General features: G+C 41.5%; 1 protein-coding gene across 3 annotated transcripts; it reads right to left on the bottom strand.

Annotated features, from left to right (window-relative positions):
* On the bottom strand, positions 1-27,202 carry SLC19A3 (solute carrier family 19 member 3). 3 transcript variants are annotated; one of them, XM_033229975.1, is made up of 6 exons: positions 27,120-27,202; positions 15,160-15,311; positions 11,748-12,576; positions 9,042-9,234; positions 1,369-1,510; positions 1-763 (listed from the first exon to the last, which is right to left on the bottom strand). In XM_033229975.1, exons 2-6 carry the CDS (start codon positions 15,307-15,309, stop codon positions 587-589), a joined length of 1,491 nt encoding a protein of 496 aa, XP_033085866.1. In that variant the 5' UTR covers positions 15,310-15,311; positions 27,120-27,202; the 3' UTR covers positions 1-586. The 3 variants fall into 3 exon arrangements, with proteins under 3 accessions (XP_033085866.1, XP_033085867.1, XP_033085868.1); XM_033229976.1 differs by lacking the exon at positions 27,120-27,202 and adding an exon at positions 19,909-20,216; XM_033229977.1 differs by lacking the exons at positions 15,160-15,311; positions 27,120-27,202 and adding an exon at positions 13,936-14,207.

The following is a 27,202-nucleotide window of genomic DNA, read 5'->3' as shown; positions in this document are numbered from 1 at the left end:
TCATAACTTGTGAATAATGCTGTTATCAGAGTTGAAGACAAGCCCTTAGAAATGGGATAAACCTTGTAATTCTCTTGGAGAACTGTAACTTAAACAGAAATACACTTATTAGAAGAAGAAAGAAAATGGCTCATGTGACAAAAAGGTCCCATGCGTTGACTTCTTTGGTAAGATCAAACAAGTATTTAAGCCAAGCAATAGGGTCCGTCCAGTTAGTATTTCTCCCCACAAATGATGAATACCAACTCCAGGATGTCTGGAGTTTTCTCATGGTTTGGTTCCACACCATCTGCGTGTCCTTACAAGTGAGAGAAACCAGAATTTTCCAGCTGCTACTAGTCACAGGGGGGTCCCCAATATGGGTTGCTTAATTATGATGATGGGTTCTGTCAATTGCATCCAGTAAAATTGGGCAGATAGAGAACTCGTCTACAACTGAGGTTTTGTTGTGGTTTTGAAAGGTCCATTGGAATCCCGATTTGCACAAAGCATGTCAAGTTATGGCAAAACATATGCCACCCATCTCAAAATCCTTCCTTATTATTGCATAGCTTTGAAAGCCACTGCTGCAGTTGTTGCAATGAGGTTAGAGTTTTGTTGACATGATGACATTACTCTCTTCCTCTGGGTGAGACATATCTGGATTCTCGCTTGGAGCAGGGCTCTGTACATCCTTCTGGGATTTGGTTGAGTAGATAATATACATGCTTCTCATTAGGAAAATTCCAGCAATTACTGCAAAATAGCTCCCATAAACTAAAAACTGGAGAAAACCAAATAATTAGCCACATATAAAATATGACCATCTATGTCAATGATAATACAACATAATACTGTTGGTTTGCTTGGATTATGGGGTAACTGAGACCCAGGTTTTTAATGTGGGTCATTTAGGTTGAACAATACTCTCCTATCAAGTAAGAAATCAAAATCAAGTAAGAAATCAAGATCAAGTAAGAAGATGTAAGCAATACAGTGACTAAGAGTCTTGGCTTCAGAGCAGGTTGCTTGGGTTAAAATCATAGCTACTATCATCAATAGTAAAAAACAAAACAAAACAAAAAATCACTAAAACTCATTGATTTGTCTCTATGTCTTTGTTTGGAGGCTGGTGCAATGTTACATTCAATGTCTCCAAGAATAAATTTAAGCACTGAGGTTACTTCTTACCTGCATTATCCAGGTTAATGTTGTCCTAGTTGCAATTATTGCTCAAAACGTACTTGGTGTGCTACAGTATGATAATTAAGGAGTTGTATATTTTAAAATTTGCTTAACCAAGGAACTCAAGAAATTTAAATATTGCTTGTTGCAAGGTTGAGAAACCTTTGAGGTTACCTAGTTGAAAACAAAAGTATTACAGCTTACCTGAATGCTGATTGGCAAGTTGAGCCCTCTCTGATCTACTACAATCACAGTTATGATGGTCTGAATCACCAAGGCAATAAAGGTGTTGATTCCAAATACCAGGGCATAGCGTTCCACACTCAGATTAACTGCAATCTGAAATCTATCATTAAACATAAATAAGCATTTTAACCATAACATGGGGGAAGTCTTCAACAGATAGAAATGAGTGCCCACAGGGGTACCTATGTCACCCACCTCCAGCTCCAGGTAGTCCAGCAAAGAGAAACAGAGAGACTGTCTAGGAGAAAGTAAGAGAAAATAACAAGCGTCTCTGTCTGGTAATCCAGAAAATTCTTCTGGATCTTATCCAAGATCACCAAAGCAGTATCTCTAAGAGTCTGCTAGAACCACAGTGTTACTGGGCTTGGGGTGCTCCCTAATGTAGATAAAGTTTAGATCATAACACCCAAAACCTTCTGAATACCTAGAAAGCCTTCCCAAGGAGGACAGGTGCAAAAAATCCCAGACAGCAAAGACTACAATAAATACAACTCTTCAATACCCTGACACTGATGGACATCCATAAGCATCAAGATCATCCAGGAAACATGTTCTCACTAAACAAACTAAATAAGGCACCAGGGGCCAATCCTGGAGAAACTGATATACGACCTTTCAGACACAGAATTCAAAATAGCTGTGTTAAGAAAACTCAAAGAAATTCAAGATAACACAAACAAGGAATTCAGAATTCTGTCAGATAAACTGAATAAAGAGATTGAAATAATTAAAAAGAATCAAGCAGAAATGCTGGAGTTGAAAAATGCAATTGACATACTGAAGAACACATCAGAATCTCATACCAGCAGAACTGATCAAGCAGAAGAAATAATTAGCAAGCTTGAAGACAAGCTATTTAAAAATACAGTCAGGAGACAACAGAAAAAAGAAGAATGAGGCACACCTACAATATCTAGAAAATAGCCTCAAAAGGGAAAATCTAAGTTATTGGCCTTAAAGAGGAGGTAAAGAAACAGATGAGGTAGAAAGTTAATTCAAAGGGGTATCAGAGAACTTCCCAAAACTAGAGAAAGATATCAATATCCAAGGACAAGGTTACAGACCACCAAGCAAATTTAACCCAAAGAAGACTACTTAAATGCGTTTAATATCAAACTCCTAGAGGTTAAGGATAAAGAAAGGATTCTAGGCTGGGCATTGTGGCTCACACCTGTAATCCTAGCACTTTGGGAGGCCAAGGCAGGTGGATCACAAGATCAGGAGATCAAGACCATCCTGGCCAACATGGTGAAACCTCATCACTACTAAAAATACAAAAATTAGCCAGGCGTGGTGGTGTGTGCCTGTAATCTCAGCTACTCAGGAGGCTGAGGCAGGAGAATCGCTTGAACCCAGGAGGTGGAGTTTGCAGTGAGCCGGGATTGCAGAGTGAGACTCCTTCTCAAAAGAAAAAAAAAAAAAGAGGATTTTAAAAGGAGCAAGAGAAAGGAAATAAATAACATACAATAGAGCCCCCCCATCTGGCAGCACACTTTTCAGTCTTAGAAAAGACTTAGAACCAGGGAGTGGCATGACATATTTAAAGTGCTGAAGGCAAAAAACCTTTACCCTAGAATGGTATATCCAGTGAAAATATCAAACCTGAAGGAGAAATAAAGACCATCCCAAACAAAATAGAAGCTGAGGGATTTCATCAACACCAGACCTGTCCTACAAGAAATGCTAAAGGGAGTACTTCCATCTCTAAGAAAAGGACGTTCATGAGCAATAAGAAAACATGTAAAGGCACAAAACTCACTTGTGATAATAAGCACATAGAACAACACAGAATATTATCACACTGTAACAGGTGTATAAACTACTCTTGTAAATAGAAAGACTAAAAGATGAACCAATCAAAAATAGCAACTACAAATTTTCAAGACAGTACAATAAGATATAAAGAGAAACAACAAAAAGTTAAAAAGCAGGAGGACAAAGTTATACTGTAGAGTTTTTATTAGTTTTCTTTTTGCTTGTTTGTTTATGCAAATAGTCCTAAGTTGTTACCAGCTTAAAATCATGGGTTATAAGATAGTATTTGCAAGCCTCATGGTAATCTCAAATTGAAAAACATACAATGGATATCCAAAAAGTAAAAAAGAAATTATATCACCAGAGAAAATCACCTTCACTAAAAGGAAGAAAGAAAAGGAAAAAGGCCACAAAACCAGAAAAGAAATAACAAAATAACAGGAGTAAGTCCTTACATATCAGTCTAAACTCTTCAAAAGAGTGGTTCAATGGATTTTTAGAAAGACCCAATGATCTGTTGCCTACAAGAAATACGTTTTATCTATAAAGACATACATAGACTAAAAATGAAGTGATGGACAAAGGTATAACATGCCAATGGAAACAAACAAAAAAAAGGATTTGTAGCCATTCTCTCTCTATAGCAGAGAGAATAGATTTCAAGACAGAAACTAGAGACAAAGGTCATTATACAATGATAAAAGGGTCAATTCAGCAAGAGGATATAAAAATTGTAAATATATGTGCACCCAACACTGGAGCACCCATATATAAAGCAAATATTAGAGCTAGAAAGAGATAAGAGAATGCAATACAATAATAGCTACAGACTTTAAAACCCCACTTTCAGCACTAGATAGATTTTCCAGACAGAAAATCAATAAAGAAACGTCAGACTTAATCTGTACTATAGAAAAAATGGACCTAATAGATATTTATAGAACTTTTCATTGGCCACAGAATACATACTGTCCTCAGCATATGGATCATTGTCAAGGATAAACCATGTTAGGTCACAAAACAACTCTTAAAACATATTCAAAAATTTGAAATAATTAATATCAAACATTGTCTCTGACCACAATAGAATAAAACTAGAAATCAACAAGAGGGATTTTGGAAACTATAGAAACACTTGGAAATTAAACAATATGCCCCTGAATGACCAGTCGGTCAATGAAGAAATTGAGAGAAATTGAAAAATTTCTTGAAACAAATGATAATGGAAACACAACATGCCAAAACCTATAGGACACAGTGAAAACAGTACTAAGAGGGAAGTTTATAGTTACAAGTGCCTACATAAAAAAAGAAGAGAGGCCGGGTGTGGTGGCCCATGTGTGTAATTCCAGCATTCTGCAAGGCTGAGGCAGATGAATCACTTGAGCTCCAGAGTTCTAGACCAGCCTGGTCAATATGGTGAAACCCCGTCTCCATCAAAAATACAAAAAATTAGCCAGGTGTGGTGGTGCACGTTTGTGGTCCCAGCTTCTCAGGAGTCTGAGGCAGGAGGATTACTTGAGCCCAGGAGGCAGAGGTTGCAGTGAGTAGAGATGATCATGCCAGTGTACTCCAGCCTGGGCAACACAGTAAGACCCTGTCTCTTAAAAAAAAAAGAAGAAGAAGAAGAAGAGACACCTCAAATAAATAACCTAATGATGCATCTTAAAGAACTAGAAAAGCAAGAGTAAACCTAACCCAAAATTAGTAGAAGAAAAGAAATAATAAACATCAGAGCAGAAAGAAATGAAATTGAAATGAAGAAAACAATCCAAAAGGTCAATGAAACAAAAAGTTGGGTTTTAGAAAAGATAAAATTGACAAACCTTTAGCCAGATTAAGAAAAAGAGAGAAGGCCCAAGTAAATAAAACTAGAGATGTAAAAGGAGACATTACAACCAATACTGCAGAAATTCAAAGAATCATCAGTGGCTACTGTGATCAAGTATATGCCAATAAATTGGAAAATCTAGAAGAAATGGATAAATTCCTAGATACAAACAACCTACCCAGATTGAACCATGAAGAAATCCAAAACCTGAGCAGACCAATAACAAGTAATGAGATTGAAGACACAATAAAAAGCCTCCCACTAAAGAAAAGCCCAGGACCCAATGGCTTCACTTCTGAATTCTATAAAAGAACTAATTCCAGTCCTATCCAAATTATTCTAAAAAACAGAGGAGGGAATACTTCCAAACTCATTCTACCAGGCCAGTATTACCCTAACAGCAAAACCAGACAAAGGCAAATTAAAAACGAAAAACAACTACAGGCCAATCTCTGATGAATATCAATGCAAAAATTCTCAACAAAATACTAGCAAACTGAATTCAACAATACATTAGAAAGATAATCTATCATGACTAAGTGGGATTTATTCCAGGGATGCAAGGATCATTTAACATATGTAAATCAATCAATGTGATAAGTCACATCAACAGAATGAAGGACAAAAACTATGATCATTCAATTGATGCTAAATAAAGCATGTGATACAATTCAGCATCCCTTCCTGATAAACACCCTTAAAAAATTGGGTATAGAAGGAACATACTCAACATAATAAAAGCCATATATGACAGACATACAGCTAGTATCAGACTGAATGGGAAAAAACTGACAAGGATGCCTACTTTTACCACCACTATTCAACAGAGCACTGGAAGTCCTATCTAGAGCAATCAGACAAGAGAAAGAAATAAGGGGCATCCACATTGGAAAGGATCAAGTCAAATTATCCTTGCTTGCAGATGATATGATCTTAACATTTAGGAAAACTTAGACTCTTACCAATAAACTATTAGAGCTGATAAATAAGTTCAATATATTTGCAGGACATAAAATCAACATACAAAACTCCATAACATTTCTATATGCAAACAGAGAACAATCTGAAAAAGAAATCAAAAAAGTAATCCTATTTATAATAGCTACAGATAAAATATCTAAGAATTAACTAAAGAAGTGAAATATATCTTTGCAATGAAAACTATAAAACACTGATACAAGAAATTGAAGAGGACACACACACACAAAATGGAATGATATTCCATATTTGTGGACTGGGGGAATCAGTATTGTTAAAATGCCCATACTATCCAAAGCAATCTACAGATTCAGTGCAATCCCTATAAAAATGCCAAGGATATTCTTCACAGAAATAGAAAAAACAATTCTAAAATTTATGTGAAACCACAGAAGACCCAGAATAGTCAGAGCTATCCTAAGCAAAACAAAACAAAACAAAATGAAACAACAACAACAACAACAACAAAACTGGAGGAATCACATTACCTGACTTTGAACTATACTATAGAGCTATAGTAACCAAAACAGCATAGTTCTGACATAAAAGCAGACATGTAGACCAATGGAACAGAAGAGTGAACCCAGAAACCCAATAGTGAACCCACACACCTACAGTAAACTCATTTTCAACAAAGATGCCAGGAACATACATTGGGGAAAAGACAGTCTCTTCAATATATGGTGCTGGGAAAACGGAATGTCCATATGCAGAAGAATGAATGGAAGTAAACCCCTATTTCTCACCATATACAAAATCAAGTCAAAATGGATTAATGACTTAAATCTAAGACCTCAAATTATGAAACAACTACAAGAAAACATTGGGGAAATTCTCTGGGACATTGGAGTGGGCAAAGATTTCTTGAGTACCCCACAAACACAGGCAACCCAAGCAAAAATGGACAAATGGGATCACATCAAGTTAAAAAGTTCCTGCACAGCCAAGGAAAGAGGCAACCCACAGAATGGAAAAACAAATCTACAAACTACCCACAAGACAAGGGGTTAAAAACCAGACTATAGAAGGAGTTCAAACAACTCTATAGGGAAAAAAAGTCTAATAATCAGATGAAAAATGGGCAAAAATCTGAATAGACGTTTCTTTAAAGACATGCAAATGGCAAACAGATATATGAAAAGGTGCTCGACATCATTGATCAGAGAAATGGAAATCAAAACTACAATGAGATATTATCTCACTTCAATTAGAATTATCCAAAAGACAAGCAATAAATGCTGATGAGAATGTGCAACCTCTGCCTCCCAGGTTCAAGTGATTCTCCTGCCTCAGCCTCCCCATTAGCAGGGATTACAGGTGCTCACCACCATGCCCAGCTAATTTTTGTGTTTTTAGTAGATACGGGGTTTAACCATATTGGCCAGGCTGGTCTCGAACTCCTGACCTCAGGTGATCTACCTGCTTTGGCCTCCCAAAGTGCTGGGATTACAGATGTGAGCCATTGTGCCCAGCCATGAATATTTCTTTTTTAATGCAAAGAAATGATATAATCCTACTTTAACAAAATCCTCACATTAAAAATAAAAAGCAACCTAAGATGCATGATTCTGATTAAACTAAGACCTTTCCATGAAGAAAATAAACATACCAACTAATTTTTTTTTCTTTTGATGATTTTTTTCCCGGAGTGCTCATACTTCTGTGTGGTAAATTGTTTATAAAACATTTTTTTTCACAAATTAAAACCAAAACTCGATGAAGCTGTTGTCTCCACTTCTTTCATGCAATTTGAAATTTAAATGTTTCTCATCTCTTTTGGTTAATAGCAAAGCATATTTTCTGCAGTCGGCTTTAGCTGTACTTATATATGAAACCAAATGGTTTTTTAATCATTTTCTTAAAGAGATCTCTGAGAAAAAGTAGAAGCAAAAATGATAGGAAACTCTAAATCCCAGAAATCATTTTTAGAAAATGATTAAGAACTAGACCTGGCAAGGTGGGTCACAGCTGTAATCCTACCATTTTGGGACGCTAAGGCCAGAGGATTACTTGAGCCCGGGGGTTCAAGACCAGCCTGGGGAACATAGCGACACTCTGTCTCTACAAAAATGAAAATCAAAAATTTAGCCAGGCATGGTAGTGTGCACCAGTGGTTTCAGCTACTCAGGAGGCTGAGTTGGGAGGACTGCTTGAGCCCAGGAGATCAAGGTTGTGGTGTGCTATGTTTGCACTACTGCACTCCTGCCCGGGTGAGACCCTGTCTCAAAAAGAAAGAAAGAAAAGAAAAACTACTTGGTTCCATATGTGACTGCAGCTAAAGGTTTCTTGTTGTCTGTGTATCTATTTTTTTTAGTCTCCAACTTTTTAATAACTTTCCTGAGAATCTTTTGTGTCACAAAAGTATGTGCCTAGAATTTCTCAAGCAACCAAATGAAAGTAGGAATGAAATCTAAACGTAACCATTTAAAAGCAGATCACATCACCCCTTATGTGGAAAGTTGCTGGAAATAAACAAATCAAAACCTGACAATGGAGCTAGATGTAGTGGCTCGCACCTGTAATTTCAGCACGTTGGGAGGCCAAGGTAGGTGGATCGCTAGAGCCCAGGAGTTTGAGACCAGCCTGAGCAACACGGTGAAACCCTATCTTTACAAAATGTGAAAAATTAGCTAGGTATGGTACCACATGCTTGTCGTCCCAACTACTCAGGAGGTTGAGGTTGGAGACTCACCTGAGCCTGGGAAGTCAAGGCTGCATTGAGCCGTGATCATGACCCCACCACTACACTCCAGCCTGGGCAAGAGAGCCAGACCATCTCTCAAACAAAACAAAACAAAAAGAAAATCCTGACAATGTATCTATCATTGCTTTTGGTTTATAAACCTGCAGAGTTTTTTTCCCTTGATGACTAAAGGTATAGTGTAGCAATATTCAGAGAGCAAATAATTAAATGAAAAGTTGGCTTAGTTGTGTCTAATTTAATATAAAGTAGTCAACATTTAATATTGCCATTGACTAAAATCCTTCTGAAGTTCTTAGAGAAAGCTTAGGAAGACAGAAGAGAGAGTAATACAGTTCAGTTTTAGGAGTGGTTGGTAAAACTTACACTGCTATGGTTATAAGAAGCATATAGCTGGACTTGAATATCAAATAGCCAGCATAGCACGCCCAGATGTTGGCTGCGTAATGCATGAGAAATAGGGAACCTGCATTGACAACTGAGAAGACCGCCAGAGCCAGCTCTCCCAGAAGGTCCCAGTTGACTTTCACATAACCCACTGCAAAGGCAGCCACAGCCCCTGAAAACAAAACATTGAAGGCAATCAAACACAATGACTTTGCATGCAAGAAAATATCAATGCCCTCTCTTAAAAACCCAGGTCTCGGGTAATTTTGAAAGATAAATATATTGCTCTCACAAAATTGTGTGATCGACCTGAATGTGGATCTATCCTTTTTTCAACTATGTCTTCTTTTGGCTTTTCTTTTCACTTGCTATTCTTTTGGTCACTTAGTCATCACACTTTTTTTTTTTTTTTTTTGAGATGGAGTCCCGCTCTGTCGCCCGGACTGGAGTGCGGTGGCCGGATCTCGGCTCACTGCAAGCTCCGCCTCCCGGGTTCACGCCATTCTCCTGCCTCAGCCTCCCGAGTAGCTGGGACTACAGGCGCCTGCCACCTCGCCCGGCTAGATTTTTTTGTATTTTTTAGTAGAGATGGGGTTTCACCGTGTTAGCCAGGATGGTCTCGGTCTCCTGACCTCGTGATCCGCCCGCCTCGGCCTCCCAAAGTGCTGGGATTACAGGCATGAGCCACCGCGCCCGGCCTGGTCATCACACTTTTAATTAGTATCAACTATATACCAGGCATTGTACTCTCCAGAGGGGCCAGAAAGGTTCCTAACCACAGCAGTGTAAGGAGAAATGATATTAACCTAGTCACTCAACACAACATGCAGGGATGGAAAAGGATGAAATAAATTCTCTGGGAACACATCTGGCCTCTCTATTTGCCTTTCTTTTCTCAGTTTTTGCTGTAAGTCTTTTTCAGTGATGAGTATCAGATGTGTTACATGGATAGCTTTAGTCTTTTTTCTTGCCCCACCCAGTGTTAGTCTTTATTATGAATCTTTAGTAATCTTAGTCTTGTTTCCAATCTCCACTCTAAAGTCTTCAACATCTGACATAATTTACTTGAGAAGCTTTGGGTGAAAACATCTGTATAGACTGACAGAGTTCAAGAAATTGAATAATTGACAGTAATTAGGGTTAGTACTTGTGTGTGGTTCTCTTCAACAAAAGTAAAAGGTATTTAGGGCTGGGGACAGTGGCATACTCCTATAATCCCAGCACTTTGGGAGGCCGAAGGGCGTGGATCACTTGAGGTCAGGAGTTAGAGACCAGCCTGGCCAACATGGTGAAACCCCGTCTCTACTAAAAATACAATAATTAGCCAGCATGGTGGCGGGCGCCTGCAATCCCAGCTACTCAGGAGGCTGAGGCAGGAGAATCGCTTGAACCCGGGAGGCAGAGGTTGCAATGAGTTGAAATCATGCCACTGCAATCCAGTCTGGGTAACAGAGTAAGACTCTGTCTAAAATAAATAAATAAACAAAAGGTATTTAGATTTCAAAGTACTACACAGACATATGACTAACTATCCCACATATGATCATGACTACAGAGGAAAAAAAAAATAGCTATTTTCCCCCCATGGATTTGGAATATAGGAGCAACAATTTCAGTGAAGCAATTCTGGCACAGTCCTGGTTTCCAGGAGTTAAACTGAAGCTTTCCAAAAGGGAGATAATAATGAAATAGAGGTCACATGGGTTTTCTAAAACTTTTTGTAAATGAGGGTGGGGCAAAATCTCACTTCCTAAAAAATATCTTCAAAGTCTCATTTGACATTTAAGCTTCCAGTTATTAGGAAATAAACATTTATTGTAGATTAAACTTCAAAGACAGATTTCCCTCTGATATTAAAATTCTGACTTTCACATCTCTTCCACCCCTTATTTAAATATCATGAGAAAGCTGCTTTTGAAAGTTGTTGGTGTATAGCCTAGAACTATTATAGGTGCATGCTAGTTAGTTCAAAACCTGTATTAACAAAACCCTCAGTGAGAATTTGGAATCCTTAATTTATTTTCTAAAATAATAAAAACATACACACATATATGTATATATTTTGATATTAAAAATAATCCTAAAAGAACAGGGCATGTTATTAACCTTTGTGCTAATGATGAATTGGAATCTTAGGGATTCAACTAGAATTTCATTGCTTGGTGCTAAGCCCTGAGCTCCTAAGAGTTACTTGTTGTGGCTGAGTGCGGTGGCTCACACCTGTAATCCCAGTACTTTGGGAGGCTGAGGCGGGCAGATCATGGGGTCAAGAGATCGAGACCATCCTGGGCAACATGGTGAAACCCCATATCTACCAAAAATATAAAAAAACTTAGCTGGGCGTGGTGGCACACACCTGTAGTCCCAGCTACTTGGGAGGCTGAGGCAGGAGAATAGCTTGAACCTGGGAGGTGGAGGTTGCAGTGAGTTGAGATCGCACCACTGTACTCCAGCCTGGTGACAGAGTGACACTCTGTCTCAAAAAAAAAAAAAGTTACTTGTTGGAACTACAATACGGTAGAAAATCATGGTATTCTTGTTTTTCCAGTGACTTTCATTCTTGATTGAAAAAAAATTATGCTGCCTTCTGAACAGAGCTAATTCGCTGCCACGAAGTTCGGTACCTGGAGAAACGGTCTTAAGGGGGAAAAGACAACAAAGGAAGATTAAGTGACATTTGCTTACCTCCAAAGGTTGCAGTAGCTTCTACGGCCCCATTATAGATGGAAGAATCTTGGGAAGGTGCCTTGTAATCCCACAGGATTTGAACATAGTTCAAAATCTGGTTAAAACCTGCTGTGGCAAAAGCCCACCATAGAGACCAGTAGAAAAGGCGTTTTGAGGAGTAGCACTCCTTCAGATCTTGGAACCACTGCACAAAAACTTCCACAGTCACATTCCTTGGTTTCAGGCTGTTCAGCTGGCCCTGATTCAGCTTCCCTGAAGTGCTGGGTATTTCTGATGTGGGTTTCTGCTTTTCACAGTCTGGTGCTTCATCTTCGTGAGTTTCCTTTAATACTGGATTCACACTCGATGACTTCTTTATCTCTCTGCTGGGTTTTGCATGAAAAAACATGCTTTTCTTGGGCATTGGTAGGAAAAGTGAGAAAAGGAAGGCCACGGAGACAGAGGCCAAGGATATGACGTTGAGGTAAAAGTACGACAGGTTCGCCAGGGATACCAAGAGTTGGGCCAGCACGGACCCTGCTGTGTAGGCGGCCAGCGTGATGCTCCTGCAGTAGCCGCTCACTCTCTGGTAGTGCTCGGGGCTGACCACGCTGTATATGTAGGCATAGTAGGCCACCTCGGTGGCGGTCACCATCCCATAGAAGAACTCTACAACCTGCATGGTCTTCACTCCTTGGCCAAACAAGAGCAGCAGCCAGGTAATGATGAAACTAATACCTTGCAAGACGATGACCGGCTTGTAGCGGACGTAATCGGTGAGGACAAACACAGGCAGCAGCAGCACCAGGTAGGAATATGTCCAAACGGGGAAGATCTCATTTGTTATCTGCAAAGTTGGTCAATTGCATGACCGTGAAGCACCAGTACTTTACTAAGGTACCTGTGGTTTGTACCTCAAATTCTGCATCCAATTGGAAATTATTCGCGTTACGGAGAAACATAATGAGAAAACTCATTTTCAAGGAAATCACTAAGAAAAGGTAGTCTCCTTTCCCATTGGTAAAAACTAACCAACTTATACACTTAGATAAACCCCAGTAGAAGAATATATTGGCTTATTGTGCAATCTGAATTATATATTAAGTTTAAATAGTATGTACAGTTGAGTAGATGAGTTAAAAAGCGTTTGGACACTTCTAAGTTTTTCAGATTCTTTTCTTTTTTTTGAGATGGAGTCTTGCTCAATCACCCAGGCTGGAGTGCAGTGGCCTGATCTTGGCTCACTGCAACCACCGTCTCCCAGGTTCAGGCCATTCTCCCGTTTCAGCCTCCTGAGTAGCTGGGATTACAGGCACCTGCCATCATGCCCGGCTAATTTTTGTATTTTAGAAGAAACGGGTTTTCACCATGTTGATCAGGTTGGTCTTGAACTCCTGACCTCAGGTGATCCACCCGCCTCAGCCTCCCAAAGTGCTAGGATTACAGGCGTGAGCCACCAAGCCCAGCCCAAGATTCTTAAAAAATATCATTTCCTTCTTGTTCAAATATTAACATTAGACAAGTAGACTATAATGTTAAAAGAATCTAGGCTAGGCGTGGTGGCTCAAGCCTGTAACCCCAGCACTTTGGGAGGTGGAGGCAGGTGAATCACGATGTCAGGAGTTCAAGACCAGCCTGGCCAACAGGATGAAACCCTGTCTCTACTAAAAATACAAAAATAAGGCAGGCATGGTGGCGGGCACCTGTAATCCCTGCTGCTCGGGAGGCTGAGGCAGGAGAATCGGTTGAACCTGGGAGACAGAGGTTGCAGAGAGCCAAGATCATGCCATTGCACTCCAGCCTGGGCAACAGAGCAGACTCCATCTCAGCAGCAACAACAAAAAGAATCCAGCAGCCTTTATTTTCATGTGATCTATCACTACGTCAAATATTTCAGTCCTTCCAACATCTGGAAAGATATGGGAAGATAGGGAAAGAGTAAATAACTTTGCCACATTATAGAGTGGAAGCAAGTAATGCATCTCATTTTCCTTCCTGGGCAAATTTGCTAGGTTCCCAACCATCCCTCGTCTCCCCCTAACAATTCTGCTGATTTGTCTATGCCTCCATTTAATACGGATCATCTCACGGATTTAGTCAGAAATGCATAGGATATCCATTTTCATAATAGGAAGGACTGGAGTTGCTGATCTGTGGGGCATGATGGGTGAGTGCCACAACCTCTCAAATCACTGAACTTACTCACCTTGACACCTGCATCACTGAGGTTGCTGGAGAAGGCAGGAGACCACAGAGCAAAGACCACACAACTGAGCTGCTCCTTGGAGGGAGGATCTATTAACTGGTCCATAGTGGCTGCAGAAGCAGACCTCAGTGGACTCATTGAGTTGCTTCTGACCCTGCATCTGTCCTTTGTTGTCTTAATTGTGGCATGCTTCAACCTGAGCAACTCGGAAACACGGTTGTCCCTAAGTGATCTGATACTACAGAACAAGCTTGCCTTTCTGTCCTTGCCACCTCACCACCCGAGGCACCAATTAACCTTGCAGGTGAAGCCACACACTTTACATAGTGTTTTCGAGGCTGAGGCTGAGATTGTAAAATCAGCCCAGGGTAATTTTGCAGTTAGGTCAGTGCATTTTCTTGTTGTACTTCTTATAAAGAAATGCGAGGCCGGGGGCAGTGGCTCATGCCTGTAATCCCAGCACTTTGGGAGGCCCAGGAGGGTGAATCTCTTGAGGCCAGAAGTTCGAGACCAGCCTGGCCAACATGGTGAAACCCCGTCTCTACTAAAAATACAAAAATTAGCCAGGCGTGGTGGCTCATGCCTGTAGTCCCAGCTACTCAGGAGGCTGAGGCAGGAGAATTGTTTGAACCTGGGAGGCATAGGTTGCAGTGAGCCCAAATCACACCACTGCACTCCAGCCTGCACGACAGAGTGAGACCCCATCTCAAACAACACCAAAAAAGAAAGACGTTGCTCTTTTAAGTAAGAGAATCTGGCATTTCAGAGAAGGAGGCAAGGGCTGGGAGATAAAGCTGTTAATGGCTCACCTGCTGATAAACAGTGTCATACAGAAATACCACAATTCTTTATGAGATCCTGCTTATCCCTCAGCAGCCTGAGAGTTTATTTAGATTTAGATCCTGCGCCTGCCAGTGATGCTGTTTTAGGATTAGTATAATAGAAGCAATGGAGGCCTGAAAGGCTCCTATCATTAACACAAATGTTAGCACTCTATGCAAATTAAAAATTTGTTAACACATGTAATGTGTTTTGGCTGCAGTTTTCTGCAAGTATGAGGAGGAAGTAGTTTGAAAAGTTCTATATGCGACACATATTATGAAAATTGGGCTCACTGAATTTAATGTGTTCATCTTATTTCAAGTTGAGGGAAGCCCTGTATCCTTGTTCAAGTCCTGTAAAATTTAAAAAACCACATTAAGATACGTATGTATGTTAACTTACCTCTGCACTGGTCAGGTTTTTATCTGGTCCAGATAAATATGGGATAAGGAATGGTTCTGAGGGTCTCATCATGGAGAAAAAACCAAATATGCAGAGGATCACAGTGGGGTAAATCCAGGAACTGCTTGGTGAAGTTCTGTAACAATCCATGGCTGATCAAATGGAAACAAAGAGAAAATTAAGTGATGCTTATTCTTTTTAGCATCTTCGATGTGACGAAAACCTGATTTTTTTTTTGAGGTGGAGCCTTGCTCTGTTGCCCAGGCTGAAGTGCAGTGGCATGATCTCAGCCCATTGCAACCTGCGCCTCCCGGCTCAAGTGATTCTCCTGCTTCAGCCTCCCAAGTAGCTGGGATTACAGGTGCCCGCCACCATGACTGGATAATTTTATATTTTTAGTAGAGATGGGGTTTCACTGTGTTGGCCAGGCTGGTCTTGAACTCCTGATCTCAAGTGAGGAAATTGCTTGAAATTCAAGCTTTAGACATAAAGCCCAACAGAGGATCTCATTTGTCACTGCACAGAAAAAACAAAAAACAGTCATTGTATGGTGGCTATATTTGAAAACATCTTGCTGTCTCATGTGAATTATCATGTGCACAGGGAAATTCACTAATTCCTCCACATTTTAGCTCAAGCGTTGCTTTGTTATAACTCTTTTATAGATTTTTTACGGTCCTGTATGTGGTTAACTCCTCTGAGATAAATTTATAGGAAGGAACCTAATTTGTTGTATGATGCTTTTCTGCATACTATCTCCTTAAATCTACATGATAACTGTAAAATAGATATCATTTCCCCACATTCCCAGAGTAGCATATGGAAGATGCCTAAACACTGGCTTCAAACCACATGATCAAGATCTGAATCCAGGTCTTCCTACTCCCATCAGGAACCTTTCACCCATTCCACTCTCCCACATTCCGGAGGCCCCCTCAGCTGCTGGTATTAACCTAATGACAACCACAGTGAGGAGAAAAATGTGTATTTATAAACACATTCATACTAAAGATTATGGTTTCATATACAGAGATTTTAGGGTCAATTAAAGTTTGAAAGCAGGCTAGAGAGAAGGAAAAGCATTCTCATTCCAGAATAGCAAGTCACCTGGGTGGAATTCCAGGTATCCAGTGGGTGGGGAGCTTTACTAGGGGTTGGGGAGGTAGGAAGGACCTACTAGGTTACATCATTACGGCTTGCCACTCACCCTACCCTTTCCCAAGGTGACCCCAGACAGCTGCATAATTCCTCTCTTAAGTTTAATAGGGTAAATGCTGTTTATGTCAACAAAGCTCTTGAGTAAGCAGTGGAGAGAAAAGGGAGGTCAGATTTTGAAACTACCATTACAGCATCAGTGAGCAACGCTGACGATGTGAAAATTTTGCCAAAGGCAAATTAGAGTGACTGTTCACCTACTCCCTTAGTCCCAAAAACAGGGCTTTCTCTTCTTCCTGGAATGCTGCTGAGTTTGCTGGTGCTTTCTTTCTTTGTTGTTAATGATCTTATAGAAATGGCTATCCTGGACGGGTAATCACTGAGGCTTGGTCATCTTCTGAAGAGTGGTCTTGCTGGGGTGGCATCTGCTGCCTGTATATCCAGAGCCTCCTCTCCACCTTTGCTGACCATGGATTTGTTCACTAAATCCAGGTTATCATCTTCTCCATGCATCTGAGACCTATGACTTTGCTACAGTGATCCACAGGCTGCTAAAAGCCTGCTGGATTATCTATCTTTTTGTCTCTTTAGCGTTCTAATACTGCTGTCCAAATCGATTTAGTTGGGACAGTCAAGCAGAAAAAAAACCTATATAATACATGCCCTACTAAAGCGCAAGTCCAGGAGAGCAGGGCATATTGCCTGGTTCACCGCTCTGTCTTAAGTGCCTAACTTAGCACCTAATACATAGCACTCCAGGAAGATGCTGAATGAACTGAATAAACAAACAACTACAGCCTACCTGAAGAAGGGTAAGGGTGAAAAGAAGTGTCAGGAACAGGCAAGAATCCAGGATTTAGGGAAGGCAGTCTACAGAGGGAAGGGCATGAGTCACACCTCACCACTGAGAATAAATTCAAGTGCTGCCTGGTTTTCCTGAGTGCATCTCACTTCCTAGCTGCATCCCTTAAAGGACAGAAAGGTCCTCAGCTCTACAAGTGCTTTACCATGTATGACTAGGACTATGATAATTGAATTACTTATGCAATCTTTTAAAATAATTTTTACATTTTGAAAAGGATTTAATTTTTCCTTGAGCATTCCGTGAGGCACATGGAGGCGGGATGGTTGTTACCGGATAGATGGGGGAATGGAGGGCTAGAGGTGGTAAGATTTGTGCTGATTTTCACCTTTAACAAACATCAGAGCCTGGACTTGGCCTCAGTTTCCTAATTCCAAGTTCAGCTATCTTTCCTCTTACCTTCTGTTTGAGAGAGCCTGGCTATATCTTCAAAATCCCCATTTTAAGCTGAGCATAGTACCCAGCACTTTGGGAGGCTGAGGCTGGAGGGTCACTTGAGGCCAGGAGATCAAGGTGTTAGTGAGTGGTGATCACACCACTGCACTCTAGTCTGGGCAAGAGTGAGATCTTGTCTTAAAAATAAAAATAAAAATCCAATTTCAGTTTATTTTAAAACAGTGATTTTCATATTGTGGCGTCAAGGAAATTTAGTATGGGGTTGCAAACAAGATTATTATTATTATTTGAGATGGAGTTTCACTCTTTTGCCCAGGCTGTAGCACAGTGGCATGATTTCAGCTCACTGCAACCTGCTCCTCCCAGGTGCAAGTGATCCCCCTTCCTCAGCCTCCAGAGTAGCTGGGACTAAAGGCACCCACCATGCCCGGCTAAGTTTCGTGTTTTTAGTAGAGATGGGGTTTCGCCATGTTGACCAGGCTGGTCTCAAACTCCTAACCTCGCGTGATCCCCCCACCTCAGCCTCCCAAAGTGTTGGGATTTTTTTAATGGTACAAAAAATGTTAACTATCAGAATGCATTGCAGAGAAAGGCTAAGCTTTTTTTCTGAAACTTCTGTTTAGGTCAACAATATATAAATACAAATACATAATCATAATGTACACTACCTTACTATGGGGCATGGTACTAAGTTAGAAGTTGTAGAGGAAGACTGGGCTCAGTGGCTCATGCCTGTAATCTCAACACTTTGGGAGGCCAGGGCAGGATGATTGCTTGAGGTCAGGTGTTTGAGACCAGCCTGGACAACATAGTGAGGCCCAATCTCTTAAAAAAAAAAAAAAAAGATATACACGTTCATGTATCTTCATAATACAATGATTTCTATTTCTTGGGGTATATACCCAGTAACAGGAATGATGGGTCAAATGGTATTTCTGCTTCTAAATCTTTGAGAAATTGTCACACCGTCTTCCACAGTGGTTGAACTCATTTACATTCCCACCAACAATGTAAAAGCATTTCTTCTTCTCGGCAACCTGGCCAGTGGGAACGGAACAATGAGAACACATGGACACATGGGGGCGAACAGCACGCCCTGGGGTCTACCAGGGGAACGAGGAGACAGGGGGAGTTAAGAATGGCTAATGGATGCTTGGCTTGTACAGAGGTGATGGGTTGATTTGTGCAGCAAACCACCATGGCAAACGTTTACCTATGTTACAAACCTGCACATCATGCACATGTACCCTGGAACTTAAAATAAAGGTGATGAAAAAAACAAACAAAAAGGATATAGCCTGGTGTGGTGGAGCATGCCTATAATCCTAGCTACTTGGGAGGCTGAGGTGAGAGGATCACTTTAGCCCAGGAGTTCGAGGCTGCAGTGAGCAGTAATCATGCCGCTGCACTCCAGTCTGGGCGACAGAGTGAGATCCTATCTGGAAAAAAAAAAAAAAAAGGCAGAGAAAAAAATGGACTAAATATGAACACATGTCCCTTATAAACGCAGTAACCACCTGTGCTGTCTCAGAGGATCACATCCTCCACAAGAAAGTACTATTCCGGAATAGACTGTTCTTTTATGCTTTTTCCATTTATCATTCCATTTTGACCTCGTAATATTATCGGCCTCTAAAAAGCGCTCTAAACGTCCCTTTGCTTCCACTGCTTCTAAGGTGAGGACATGAATTGACTTGATCTTCTGAGTTCATACCTGTGAAAGCCAGATGTTTACCTTTCCCCTTCATTTTCTGTGCATTCCAAATCACAAGATAGTCCTTTTAAAAGTTGCTGCTGTAGCAGTAATCCTCGCCCATTACTATAAGCTCCATCACTTTTTAAAAACGTACAAGAACACTGTGTAAACAGTAGATTAAAAATTTTTTTTAAAGGCTGGGTGTAGTAGCTCATGCCTGTAATCCCAGCGCTTTGCTAAGGCAGGTGGATCATCTGAGGTCAGGAGTTCAAGACTAGTCTGGCCAACATAGTGAAACCCCATCTCTACTAATAACACAAAAATTAGTCAGTTGTGGTGGTGGGTGCCTGTAATCCCAGCTACTTGGGTGGCTGAGGCAGGAGAATCACTTGAACCCAGGAGGTGGAGGTTGTGGTGAGTGGAGATCACGCCACTGTACCCCAACCTGGACAACAGAGAATGACTGTATTAATAACAACAACAGGAAAAAAAGGCACATTCCCCAAACAAAACTCAGCCTATCAGGCTCTCATGATTTGAAACATGCAGTGAAGATGCTGAAAGTAGAAAGAAAGAGTCAATTCATCAGCTGCTCCTTTTAGCAGAGACTCAGGGCAGCTAAATCCACAACAGGCCTTACCTTGGTGGACTTGGACGCACAGGAGAGAGTTTGCAGAGGCACAGTGTTAGTTACAACAGCAGATTGAGGAGGTGAACCCTGAGCTTTGGCCTTTGCTCCACTCCGGAGCCACAGTGACCCTGGGCAGGTCTCCCTGCTCCACCGGCACAGCAAACCAGAGTGCACCTGCCCCCAACCCTGTTGCAGCACACCACACGAGGCCTGAAGAAAATGGCCATGGACACTGTGGGGATACACAGAGGCGCTGATTCAGCCAGCACCTTTGACTTTGGCCAACATGGTGAAAACCCATCTCTAATAAAAATACAAAAGAATTAGCTGGGCGTGGTGGCGGGTTCCTATAATCCCAGCTACTTGGGAGGCTGAGGCACAAGAATCTCTTTCACCCAGAGGTGGAGGCTGCAGTAAGCCAAGATCGTGCCACTGCACTCCAGCCTGGGTGACAGAGCGAGACTCTGTCTCAAAAAAAAAAAAAAAAAAATTGGAAGGTGCTTCCACCAACTTCTAGGGAGTTATTGTATTCTGGCTGTAACTTCATCTTACTTGAAATGCATCTTACTGATCACTGCCTCACTCCATACACAAAAACTAATTTGACATAACAAATACTAATACCACAGCATGCCATCCAGAAGGAAACAGATCTTGTTACCTAGGGACTGGCACATATTTGAAATGATAAAAAGAATCTTAAAAGAAAAAAATGATAAATTGGATTTCATCAAAAAGCCACATCTGCTTATCAAGAGGTACTGTTAAGAAACTGAATGGAAAGGAGGCTGGGCGCCGTGGCTCATGCCTATAGTCCGAGCACTTTGGGAGGTCAAGGTAGGTGGATTACTTAAGGTCAGGAGTTTGAGACCACCCTGGCCAACATGGCGAAACCCTGTCTCTATTAAAAAATACAAAAATTACCCAGGCATGGTGGCGCAAACCTGTAATCCCAGCTACTCAGGAGGCTGAGGTAGAAGAATCATTTGAACCCAGGAGGTAGAGGCTGCATTGAGCCAAGATCGCGCTATGGCACTCCAGCCTGGGCGACAGAATGAAATTCTGTCTCAAAAAAAAAAAAAAAAAAAGCCACATCTGCTTCTAAAGAGGTACTGTTAAGAAACTGGAGAGGCCGGGCGCGGTGGCTCAAGCCTGTAATCCCAGCACTTTGGGAGGCCGGGACGGGCGGATCACCAGGTCAGGAGATCGAGACCATCCTGGCTAACACTGTGAAACCCCGTCTCTACTAAAAAATACAAAAAACTAGCCGGGCGAGGTGGCAGGCGCCTGTAGTCCCAGCTACTCGGGAGGCTGAGGCAGGAGAATGGCGTGAACCCGGGAGGCGGAGCTTGCAGTGAGCTGAGATCCGGCCACTGCACTCCAGCCCCTGCGACAGAGTGAGACTCCGTCTCAAAAAAAAAAAAAAAAAAAAAAAAAGAAACTGGAGAGAGACCAGGTGCAGTGGCTCACGACTGTAATCCCAGCACTTTGGGAAGCTGAAGCAGGAGGGTCACTCGAGCCTGGGAGTTCAAGACCAGCCTGGACAACATTTTCTTTTATCGTCTGTACAAAAAAATACCACACACACACACACACACACACACACGCAAATAAATTAGAAAGGGAAGCCACAGACTTAAGAGAAAATAGTTATAAAAGCAATATCTGATAAAGGAGTTGTCTCCAAAATAAAGAACGCCTACAACTCAATAAGAATAGATGAACAAAAGATTGAAATACTTTGCAAAAGATGTGGCAGGCCAAGAGAAAATGCAAAGATACTCAACGTAAGTAATCAGAAATCCTAAGTTAAAACTAGGAGAGAAAACTAGCACCGGAATGGCTACAGAGACCAGCACACCAAATGTTGGCAAAGATTTAGAGCAAGTGAATCCATATACATTGCTTGCACGAATGTAAAATGGTAGCAACCCTTTGGAAAATCATTTGGCAGTCTATCGAAGAATGTTCATATATTCATATTAGTGAAAAAACGAGAAGCAAGTAAATGTCCATTAAATGGGGAATGAATAAACAATGATAAATTTTGGCAACCAATACTAATTAGCAATAAAAAGGAGTGAACTATTGCAAATACTTGAATGAATATAAAAAAAAATTTGCTGTGTCAAGGAATCCAGACACAAAAATATATGATTCCATTAACATATAAAGTCCTAAAACAAGCAAAACTTACCTGTAGTGATGGAAATTGGATTGGGGTTTGCCTGGGGTGGGAGTTAGGGAAGAGAGTGACTGCAACAGAGCACAGGGGGACTTTCTGGGGTGACCAAACACTCTATACCTTGATTGTGGTGATGATTACAAACATTTGTCCAAACTCATGTATTAATACTATACACTTACAATACACATTTTCTTATTTGTAAACCATACTGCTAGGGTTTGTATATCTGTCCTCTTCAAAACTCATGTTAAATCTTAATCCCAGGCCGGGTGCAGTGGCTCACACCTATAATCCCAGCACTTTGAGAGGCCGAGGCAGGATTGCTTGAGGTCAGGGGTTCAAGATCAGATTGGTCAAGATAGCAAGAACATGATTCTACAAAAAAAGTAAGTAAATTGGCTGGGCATGGTGGTACATGCCTGTGGTCCAAGCTACTGAGAAGCTGAAGCAGGCGGATCCCTTGAGCCCAGGATATCAAGGTTGCAGTGAGCCATGACTGCACCACTGCATTCCAGGTTGGGCTGCAGAGTAAGACCCTGTTGTAAAAAAAGGTGGGGGTGGGTGGGGTTTTTCAGAAGTGATTAGATCATAAGGGCTCTGTGCTCATGAATGAATTAGCTCATTCATGAATTAATGGAGTCAAAGGTTAATGTATTAATGGGTCATCATGGGAGGGGAACTGGTGGTTTTCTAAGAGTAAGCTCTGAGCTAGCAGCCTTAGCCCTCTGACCATGTGATACCTGTGCCCCCTTGGGATTCTTTAGAGTCTATAAGAGAAAGAAGTGCCCCTTAAACCTTGGACTTCCCAGCCTCCGTAACCGTAAGAAATAAAGCTCTTTTATTTCTAAATTTCCCACGTTCAGGTATTGTTATAAGCAACAGAAAACAGATTAAAAGAAAAAGATGCACTTCATAAAGATGATTTGAAATTTGAAAAAACAAAAACAAAAACAAATCACTGATGCACGGAAGAAAATAAACCAATCTCAAACATTATCCTGTGTACAAGAATCCAGACACAAAAAGGACGTACCATGAAGATTTCATTCACTCCAGGTCCAAAACAGGCAAAACCACTTCATGCTGATAGAAATCACAATTGCGGTCATCTTGGAGAATTGACGGTAAAAGGGCAGGAGGCAACTTTCTGGGTTGATGAAATATCCTATATCTTGATGGAATATAGTTACACGGGTGTATACAATTATGAACACTGTAACTTAAAATCTTTGTATGTAGATTATACCTCAATTTAAAGAAATGCATCCTACTCTCCGTCCTTCAAAGCATTTTACTGTGCACAACTCTCTGTAGCTCTGGACTTTTTCTAGTGGTGCAATGACTATTTTAAATTTAAATTCCACATCAGGGCAAGGCCTCCATATAATAGGAAAACCGAACAGGTTCTTTGAAAATGAGTCTGTCCCAGAAAATTGCTGATGAAAACAGTGCCTGTAAAGCAAAACTAGGACAGGCCAATAAACCTTGTAAGTCTGGCCACATAGAACATTCTTCAATTAATACAAACGGAATCTGAATCTGAGAAGCCGAGGCAGGAGGATCCCTTGAGTTACCTGTTTTTTCTGTGTCACAGTTTCTTTCTTTCTAGAACCAAGCTGGCTTCCTGCCTTCAGATCCAACTTCTGCTCCTTCTGCTGCCCGCCACTATGAAAATGCCTGTCCTCTCCCTGGAGCCTCTTGTCCTCCTCCTTCAGACAGAGCTGCCAAGAGCAACAGAAGCCCATCCGCTTCTGGTGGCTTTATGTACCGGGGCCCACCCTCTTCTGCAGCCAATGCCATTTGAAATCCCATTCAAAAACAAAAACAAAACAGACACCCAGATTCAGATCTTTCTGAAACACAAGTTACTAGAGAGATAAACAAATGACAAATGAATAACGCCTTTCCCTGACTATTCTTTTTTTTTTTTTTTTGAGATGGAGTCTCCCTCTGTCGCCCCGGCTGGAGTCTGGAGTCTGGAGTGTAGTGGTACAATCTCTGCTCACCGCAACCTCTGCCTCCTGGGTTCAAGAGATTCTCCCACCTCAGCCTCCTGAGTAGCTGAGACCACAGGCACCTGTCACCAGGCCTGGCTATTTTTGGATTTTTAGTAGAGACAAGGTTTTGCCATGTTGCTCAGGCTGGTCTTGAACTCCTGACCTCAAGTGCTTCGCCCACCTCAGCCTCCCCAAGTGCTGGGACTACAGGTGTGAGCCACCATACCCGGCCTTGCCCTGACTATTCTTACTAAAGTCACCTAATTTAGCTTCTATAGAATTTTGTGCTAAGTGACCCAGACTCTTAAAAAACTACAAAGCAGCCTTATCATCCATTTATAATCCTTTATGTCAAACCCCACACTCCCCGCCAAAAAAAAAAAAATCTTTGCTGAAATAAAGCACTCCACACAACTTCCAAAGACATGAACTAGACCCAGATATTCAATATGTGGGCCAGAATAGTTCTGTTGTTTATTTTTGTAAGAGCAGAAACGTGATATTTTAAAAATTTTATTTTTAGTAAAGACGGGGCTTTCCCATGTTGGCCAGGCTGCTCTTGAACTCCTGGCCTCAAGCAATTAGCCTGCCTTGGCCTCCCAAAGTGTTGGGATTACAGGTGTGAGCCACTATGCCCAGCCCAAGTGATCTTTAAGATGCTTCAGATTTTATTTTATCATATATGGTACCATTCCTTTTAATTTGCATGAGGTATTTGCTGGTAAATTAATCATTCCCTTCCAAATTCTGTTTATTCTGTTACGTCTATGTTCAGATCAATCTAGTCATAGGTAGAGCAGAAGGAATATGCCTAAGAAAACCATGAAACTGATGGGAGCAGCTTAGAAAGTCAACTGACCCCAGCCTGGGCAAAGTAGCAAGACCTCATCTCTACAAAAAAAATACAAAAATTAGCCAGGCGTGGTGGCGTGTGCCTGTAGTGCCAGGTACTTGGGAGATTGAGGTGGGAGGATCGCTTGAACTGGAAAGGTCTAGGCTGCGGTGAGCCGAGATCCCAGCCACTGCACTCCAGCCTGGGCAAGAAGAGCAAGACTCCATCTCAAAAAACACACACACACACACACACACACACACACAAACTTCGAAAACCCCAAACAAAACAAAAAAGGAAAGTCAACTGACCATCTAGTCATTGAGATGCAGTGGAAATATCTGATTAAATGCACTGAGAGAAGGTGGGATTGTAGGGAAAAAATCGAATTAAAGAAAAATTAGAGGTCATTGGAGCTATTTTACAACTCTGTAAATTTTAACAACTGACGGCAATGTTAAATAATTATTGTCTCTAGACATGCAAATAAGGTTTATCCCATGAAGGACCACAGTCTTCCTTTCCCCCATGGAAAACCAGTTTCAATATTCCTGATCTCCGTGTATTTCATTATTCAATATTGCTGATCTACAAACATACCCATTCTTTGGATTCTTCTTTGATCTGGCTGTTACAGACTCACCACTTTCATCACTATTAAGTGGTGGGACTCAGAAGCCGATACCCCAAAATATGGGGCTTTGACATGCTAGAGGAAGGTCTCTCTGACCTTCCCTGCTCCCAGCTCAACAAAGCCTTTATCTGCCTAAGATCCAGACCCACCAAAAGGAACAATTGTTTCTTTTCCCCTCCCTATAAGGCCAAGAATATACCCCACACCTGAACAGACCCTTTCACAAGATACTATATCTTATTCTCTCCCCTGGCCCATTCATTCTCCCTAGCAGGCCCCTCAACAGAACCACTTTTCTCCTCCCTCCCATAACCTTATTTGCCAGGGTAGTCTATAAGCTTCCGAGACATGCTGCAGGGTGGGTAATCAATCACTCTGAGTCTCCCTGTGTGCCTGTTAAATAAATGTGTATGCATTTACCATTATACAACCTTATGAGTCTTGTTGGTTTTTTTTTTTTTTTTTTTTTTACCAATAATGACTGAAGGAAATTGGTATTTTTGTCCATTTCAGCTACTACTAGGATAATCTTATAAGATATTTGGGAAGTTATGTTTTGGTCTATTTAATATATATGCCTCGATGAAAAACACCTTTTGCCACAGGAGACACCAATGTTTCAATATTGATAGGAGCAAAACACATGAGAGTCCTTTTTTTTTTTGAGGCAGAGTCTTGCCCTGTCGCCCAGGTTGGAGTGCAGTGGCACAATCCTGGCTCACTGCAACCTTCACCTCCCAAATTCAAGACATTTTTCAGCCTCAGCCTCCCAAGTAGCTGGGATTACAGGCGCCTGCCACCTTGCCAGGCTAATTTTTGCCTTTTTTAGTAGAGACAGGGCCGGGCTGGTCTCCAACTCCTGACCTCAAGTGATCCACCCCGCTCAGCCTCCCAAAGTGCTGGGATTACAGGTGTGAGCCACCAACCCCCACCTGAGAGTACTTTTAGAAAACATTATATCTTTACCCTTTTCAAACTTGAAGCACTCGGAAAGTACCAACCTTTTGCACACTTCCAGCGGCGACATTGATTTGGTAAATAGATGTCACACTATTTATTTATTATTTGATGACTTAGGTATTCTTTCTAGCAGTGTTTTTGTAAAGCGTAGTTGTGTTTTCTTTTAGTTTCAATTACCAAAATTTCAAGTGGTTCCCAAAAAAGCCCCTGTTCTCTTAAATTCAAACTCACCTTCCTTTTTCTCACTAGGAAGGACCTTTTCTCCCTGGAATTTGGGATTCTGTGCTAAAACGCCTTTGCAGTTAAAATCTGGGAACGCGGGGTGTAACCATAGGAGGTGCTGGCACTTTACGAGAATCGTGATTTTATTTAATCTGCTTTTCCAGAAGGCTGCAAATGGGAATTCCAGACAAACCCACTTGGGTGAGTCCCAGCACGCGGGCTGCGGCGTGGCAGGAGAGCTCCTCACGCGGCTCGGAGTGTAGCCCAGGTCCGCGGAGCCAGGAACCCGCCCCCAGCTCTCCAAACCCGGGAAGAGAGAGGCGACACTGCTGAGACCGAGGGATGACAGTGCTGTTTCCATTAATTCGCCCCCCGAGATGTTCTTACCTACAGAAGGAGGTGTCTGTTCACCAAATCGCTCACTTGCCGGACGACCACTCCCCCGCGGCTGCCAGGTGGATCCAAACGCT

The sequence above is a fragment of the Trachypithecus francoisi genome, unplaced genomic scaffold (genome assembly GCF_009764315.1).
Source record: "Trachypithecus francoisi isolate TF-2019V2 unplaced genomic scaffold, Tfra_2.0 Lachesis_group13, whole genome shotgun sequence".
In the NCBI taxonomy this organism is placed as follows: domain Eukaryota; kingdom Metazoa; phylum Chordata; class Mammalia; order Primates; family Cercopithecidae; genus Trachypithecus; species Trachypithecus francoisi.
Note: the sequence above shows the minus strand (reverse complement) of the source record. Positions and strands in the feature narration are given on the sequence as shown.

Coding starts and splice junctions, on each gene's coding strand:
- SLC19A3 (XM_033229975.1), bottom strand. CDS start 15,309: ATGGATTGTTACAGAACTTCACCAAGCAGTTCCTGGATTTACCCCACT. Junction 12,577..15,159: donor AAAACCTGACCAGTGCAGAG/GTAAGTTAACAT, acceptor CCAACTTTGCAG/ATAACAAATGAGATCTTCCC. Junction 764..1,368: donor ACTTGCCAATCAGCATTCAG/GTAAGCTGTAAT, acceptor GGTTTTCTCCAG/TTTTTAGTTTATGGGAGCTA.